The sequence below is a fragment of the Vespula vulgaris genome, chromosome 8 (assembly GCF_905475345.1).
Source record: "Vespula vulgaris chromosome 8, iyVesVulg1.1, whole genome shotgun sequence".
Classification (NCBI taxonomy): domain Eukaryota; kingdom Metazoa; phylum Arthropoda; class Insecta; order Hymenoptera; family Vespidae; genus Vespula; species Vespula vulgaris.
Window position 1 is genome coordinate 1,024,774 of NC_066593.1, and position 7,024 is coordinate 1,031,797.

The 7,024-nt window shown below is 36.5% G+C and overlaps 1 protein-coding gene across 1 annotated transcript; it reads right to left on the reverse strand.

Annotated features, from left to right (window-relative positions):
- Positions 1-2,673: 2,673 nt before the first annotated feature.
- Positions 2,674-6,109, reverse strand: LOC127065491 (TWiK family of potassium channels protein 18-like). Its single transcript, XM_050997916.1, has one exon. It carries the CDS (start codon positions 5,490-5,492, stop codon positions 4,398-4,400), a length of 1,095 nt encoding a protein of 364 aa, XP_050853873.1. The 5' UTR covers positions 5,493-6,109; the 3' UTR covers positions 2,674-4,397.
- Between the last annotated feature and the right edge of the window lie 915 nt (positions 6,110-7,024).

Genomic DNA, 7,024 nt, shown 5'->3' on the forward strand with positions numbered 1-7,024 from the left:
ACAAAAAAGAAGAAAAATAAGAGGAAGAAGAAGAAGAAGAAGAAGAAGAAAGAAAAGAAAAAGAAGAAGAAAAGAGAAACGAAGATAAAGAAAGTCTCGAGAAATTCGACAGGATTATTTGTCAAGAATTAAATTCCCGTTTGATTCTTTGTTTTCTTTTCTGTTTTTTTTTTTTTTTTTTTTAATTTTTTTTATTATTTTTTTTTTTTCTTTCTTTCTTTCCAAGAAAGAAAGATTAAAACTCGTCGTCTTCGAATACAAATGATCACTGAATGAAAATCAAACCCTCGCCCCCTGCCCATCCCCACGCCATTATTTCCTATTTTGTTTCGTTTTCACCCCATTAGGCTTCTTGTTCTTCGACGAAATCTACCGTGAATACCGTTTCGTTTTTTAATCGACGAGATCGATTCGATCGATTTCGATTATCGAGTCACGTTGAAAAAGTGAACTTTGACTCTTGCAAAACTCTACGTATCTCCGTGTGTGTGTATATTTATATATATATTTTTCTTTTTTCTTTCTTTTTTTTTTTTTTTTTAACGCGTTACCATTCCGTACGTGATCGAGGCAAAGAGAGAGAGAAAGGAGAGAAAGAAAAAAAGAAGCTAATGCGAGTCGCCATATTGAAAGGGATTTGGCAAGGTACCAATGATCATTCTTGTATCGGCAGTAGTATCCACCTCGTGTCGTTACACGAAACCGTAGATACCTATCTATCTCGTATATTGTAGTATTGTTCGTCGGTGTTGAATGAACTTTTTCATTAAAAAAGAAAAAAGAGAATAAAAAAAAGTAAATAAAAAGTATTCCCTGGGGAAAGCACGTATCTATCGATTTTGCATAATTTTTCGTATGGAATTAAAAGACATATCTTTCGTCGATTATGAGCACATCCTCCGTCCCTCGTCCATTCCTCCTCACCATTTCTCCTCCTCTCCTCCTCCCTTCATTCCAAATTCTCAATGCGAAATTTTTCATGCGACCGTTCGAAAATTCTTTTATTTCGTTAAAATTTATACGGGGGTTTTATTAAATAAAAAAAAGTAAAAAAAAAAGAGGGCGAAAGTTTTTTTTTTTTTTTTTTTTTTAATTTTATTTTTATTTGTTTCGTTTTCTTTTTTCCTTTTTTCTTTCCCAGATTTTCGATCGATCGACGAACCAATGTTGTTCATTCAATTCTCTCACAACGGGGAGATCGAGAGAGAAAATTCGTAAAGCACAGCGGGAGACTTAATCTTTTTCCCGTTCGTTTCGTTCGATTTGTCAGCGGATATCCCAAAGAGACGTGAACCAAATCGCGAAGTTTTCATCCGTTTCGCTATTTATTCAATTTATTGTCTTCTCTTTTTCTCTCTCTCTCTCTTTCTCTCTCTTTTCTCTCTCTATCCATCTATCTATCTATCTCTCTTTCTCTCTTTCTCTATCTATTTCATTCTTTTATTTCTAGTATGTATATAGTTGTATAAAAAATATACTGTTTTTTGCAGATCAAACTATTCGATCTTTTAAAATCCTCGGGCGTAGTTTCGTATTTCGAGATGAAACGCAAAGAGTGAAATGCCAAAAAGAGTGTTTCGCAGGATCTCCATCAGAACCTAAATCTCCTTTGAACGTGGTCCAACGATAATAGTCGGTCCTCTCTTGGATTTACATCCGGTTACTCTAGGCCGTGGAAATGAAAAAAAAAGGAAAAAAATAAATCTCTCGTTATTTTTCGTTATTCAACGAGAGATCTGGAACGAGAAATAACGAGAAGAGTTTCAATCTCTCTCACGCATCGAAATTCGGAACGCGCTTGATATATCAAATGAAGTGACAAGAGAGAAGTAGGAAGTTGAAGAGAGTGTGTGCGAGAAAAAGAGAGAAAGAAAGAGAGAGAGAGAGAGAGAGAGAGAGAGGTATTCGTAAAAGGGAGAAAATGCTTATGCCGTCATTCGATGCTTCCCCACGCTTAGTTGCACGTGCTATGCCATTACTGCCGGCTCGAAAAATTCTCACGTATTTTTCCAACCTTTTTCTTACCTTCCTCCTTCTGATATCTAGTTTTCTAGATAAAACTTTCGACTGTTATCGATCTCCACCACCTTTACCACCATCGCCACTTCCTCCTCCTCTTCCTCCTCCTCCTCCTTCTCCTCCTCTTCTTCCTTCTCCTTCAAGTTAGGAGAAAAATATATTGTCTTCGATATATAGCATCTATACTTTGTCATAACGACGGAAAAAAAGAAAGTATCGAGAAAGTGGGGAACAAACTCGGATATAATGATAATGTCGTGCGAGGAAAAAGATAAAAATGAAAAAGAACGAGGAACAAGACTTTTCGAATATACTTCTCGTGTAATATTAATCGATATAGAAAATTTCCTACGACGAAGACACTACCTTGTTCTTGTTCTTCTTTCTCTCTCTCTCTCTCTCTCTCTTTTTTTTTTGTTGTTCTTTCTCTTCTTCTTTTTCTTCCTTGATTGCATTTAATCCTTTCCATGCGATCGATAGAAAGGGAATCGCACGAAGTAGGTAGTGCCCCGATGTATAGGGAGAAGTGCCCACCGATGGATCATCGTATAACTCGGAAATTCTATTGCGATAACTCGATCCAAACTGAAAGTCGACTTTGTGCCCGGTGAAACGTATAGGAACGACGTCGGACTCTATATTAATGGGTGGTAACTCATGGTAGCTCAAGAACGTAACCGCGAAGAGGGATAACTTTGAGTAGGTATATCAAAGTAAGCCGAACGTAGAAAGAAGATAATCAATTTTATTAAAAATCGAGAATGATTTTATAATCGGCATGTATTACAAGTTTTCACGATTTAGTTTTTAGAAATTTGTCGGTCCCCTTTCTTCTTCCTTTCAACACCCTTCTTTCTTTTTTCTTTTTTTTTTCCTTTATTTTTTTTTCGTTTCTTTTTTTTTTCACTATGAACATTATGGGAGAGATCTTTGCAGTTCGCACGTACGCGGATGTATGGGCAACCTGAAATCGAAAAGAGGACTCGAGGGAAGCATAGTTTCTGCAGTGATTCGACAAATCGTCGAGAACTGCAGTCCGTTTGTGTGTTCAGGTGCCAAGTGAAGGAGACCGGACCGACAAATTGCTCTAGAAACTTCGAAAAACATCGCTCGCAAATTTTAAGAATTCAGGAGGGCTGCCAAACGATAGACTTTCGTCGCAAACCAACAGACCGCAGAGAATTTAACGTCCCGAGAAACGACTAATTTTCTATCCATAAAATTTACGAACCTGACAAAAGCGATAATCTTTAACCTATTCCATTCCTTCCCCAGATCATTCACCCCTATCGAGCTTTGTCATTATTTTTAATCATTTTTATTTGGATATACGGTCAAGTTAAATGATTTTCATCGATCGTAATTGTTCGAAACTCTTTGATTAATATTTTATAGATCTTCTTATTTTAAACGTATTTATTTTTTTGTTAAGACACTTTAACATTATCTTTAGCATCAGTTAATTTTTGTTTACCTTTCAAGCTCAATTATCGAAAGATGCTGGAGAGACATTATCGACTGTTGATGCGTAGAAAATTACTTACCGGTACATGCTACGCGACTGTACAGAAACCTGCAATATCGACGGATGGAAAATAGAAACGATACATTTCTCGCTCGGTAATCGTAAAAAAGGAACTCTCGTCTGATAACTCTAGGAGATTGCTTAAAAAAGAAACAAAAATAAAAACAAAAAGAACATTTTTTCGTATCATTATTTTTATTAATTATATTCAAAGAAATTCTTATTGAATAACGCGTGAATATTATTTCAGGCATTTAATCGTCGAATAATTTTCGTATAACGTTGTCAAGTGTAAATTCTCATAAATCTATAAACGTAGTCGTATGAGTCATAGCTTTTCAAGAGTTGTATTTTTTTTTTCTCTCTTTGAAAGAAACCATTAAAATATTTCGCAAACGTATATAAATATTTAGCATGGAATGTGGTATATAATTTATAGTCACAGAGGCGCGATTATCAGTTATGTATATTTTCCTTCCCACGTGTATCATGTGCTTTTTCTAATACGTGCCAACGGCTTTTCAATGACGATAAATCCGTTCTATCGTTGACAGTATCGTTGACACAGATCATCATGGAATTCTATTAAGCAAATAGAGTTCGATTTAATATTGATAAATAACGATTCGGATATATGAAATTGTTCTCGGTTAAAGGACAAAGAAAAAGAAAAGAAGAAAGAAAAGGAAAAAAAAGGAAGAAAAGAAAAGAAAAGAAAAGAAAAGGAAAAAGAAAATGTTACAAAATGACATGGTATTATCAAGAAATTATCTTGATTTGTAATTCGAGACAAGATCCATTCATGATAAGAGGATCTTAAGAGTCACGAAAGTTTGTCGAACGAGGAGAGAACTCAGACTAAACTTTTCGATCGGCAGCACGTAATCATCTGATGATGAGCCGCGTCCATCGCGTGATCGAGCTGCTCCTTTAGTTCCCTCGCTTTCACGTAAACGTCCTCTTTCATAAGATTATAACACATGGCGATCAGTCCCATGCCAAGAAGAAGATAGACGAAATTGATGACCAATTTGGTATGACTGCTCTCCGTGGATTCACCGAGCGTCCATCCAGGTATAAAATCTCCCATACCGATCTTACAGAGTGAGGTCACGCAAAAATAAGTGCTGTCGAGAAGATCCCAGCCCTCCCATTGGGCGAACATGATCGATCCAACTAGGACATATCCAAAGATAACCCAAAGACAAGCGGTAGAGGGTACGGTAATCCTTTGCCCGGGTTTTCTCTGTCCCGTACACTCGTGTAAATTTGTGTAGAGCCACCTGAACGTTTGCGCCAAGATTTTTCCCATGTTTAAAAAATATAAAACGTACAGGGGAATTCCCAATACGGCGTACATGACGGTGGCACCTTTGCCCCACGGTGTTCTAGGTACCAAATTTCCATATCCGATCATGGTGAATATCGACAGACAAAACATGAGAGCCGCGGGGAAGGACCATTGCTCGGACGAGGTCATACCGATGTTACAACTTTTTTTCAAGTAGGCAGCAGTAAAATTTTCCTGAAGTTCCCTAAGAATATTGTTCGATACCACGAAGAAAGCTGTCCTGTTGAAAATATTTACCGTTTGGTCGCCCGCAGTTCTATACCAAAGAATATCGGCGTACATCCTTTGAATGGGATAACGATAACAGTCCGGATCGACGATACTGTTCTGTTTCTCGATCATTATGAAACCAAAAGCACCCACTATGGAATAGCCGACGACTAGTCCACCTACGCCGACTTGAGTACACATAAAAGCGACCAACTTACGACAACAATCCTTTATTCGTTCTCTCGCGTCTGGTCCTGTAGACGTCGACGAAGAATCACGACTTCTAAGGGACGATCTTACCGTCGGACGAACCATTATTTTATCACGATCAACGGACCTGGAGTAATCAAAAAAGTACGAGAGATACGATATCGTGGGGAACCACATGGAACTCCACCCTGGCTGACACTAAACGACTTTCCTAAACCGCTTTTCTATTTTCGTTCGGAACGCGCCTCTTCTTCGTCTCTTCGTTTCTCTCTCTTTCTCTCTCCTTCTCTCTCTCTTTCTCTGTCTCTCTCTCGTATATGGATACATGTATATAAGCACGTAGATATATATACATTTATACATGTATACAGCATCCGTCTTTCTCTCTTCTCTTCTCTTCTCTTCTCTTCGTTTTCTCTTTGTTTTTTGCTCGAAATCTTTCGCATACTATATCTGACTCCACTTTATCTCAACTTAGTGTTCTCTTGGATATTAGAAGGAGAAGGAGAAGAACAGAGAGAGAGAGAGAGAGAGAGAGCTTTCTTATCGGTAGGAAAAAAAAGGAAAAAGAAAAAATAAAATTTGTTCTTATTCCTTATTCGTGCAAAATTCCTTACTCATCTATCTTTCTACTGTCATTTTATTATTTGATTAGTTTGAATCCGTCCTCGAAGTTCGTTAATTAGTAATCGATAAATAACACAAGATCGTGATTCATAAATCATCGGCGATATCGTTTATTTATTATCGAGCGTACGTCTGTTCTTCGATGTTTTACTTAATCGCTCTTTTTTTTTTTTTTTTTTTTGTTTAAATATAGGAACGTATTAATGGAATAATGGCATTTTCTATTTGCTCCTATGGCTATATTATTGGCATTATTTCAACTAGACCGCGAATAGAGAACCGGTACGGAGTTTCACGAACTTTCAGTTCTACATATCTCCGTAAGAATAAGTGGTTGGACCACGTTCGCGAAATATACCGCGAAACTTGAAATAGTTACACTCGAGATAGACACTTTCTGTTGCCAAATGAATTCTTTATGATCTTACGCACTCTCTCTCTTTCTCTCTCTTTCTCTCTCTTTCTTTCTCTCTTTCTCTTAAAGATGAAAGAACGGTCGGTCATCTGATACGTAAAAAAATTCGAAGGATATTCGATCGAAAAAATTTTTACGTTTATATAATATTATTTCCTATCAAAAGATTCTTTTTCTTTTCTTTTTTATTTTTTTCTTTTTTTATTTTCTATTCTCCTTCTTCAGATCGAGAGGGAAAGACGGTGGTTGTTTTTGCGAAACTCGATACGATGAACGCGTGCTGGTTTTCCTGGTCATACTATTTCAAGAAGTTGTAGACAGTATCATTTTACGAGTTGCCTTTCTCTTTCTCTCTCTCTCTCTCTCTCTCTCTCTCTTTTTCTCTCTCGTATTGTTTGAACTGTTCGTCTGATTTTTGATTCAGAGCTATTCGGAGAATATCGAATTAAAAATAATGTTCGTAGCGGATGTATCAAAAAATTGAAATTTCTTCTTTCTTAATTATTTGCAATTTCGTTCACGATTTCGATAAGTTATACCTAGTAATAATAATAATAATAATAATAATAATAATAATAATAATTTGATAGCAAAAAAAAGAAAGATCGAAATATCTAAATACCTAACAATTAACAATTCCTAACGAATCCTAATAATTAAATCAATC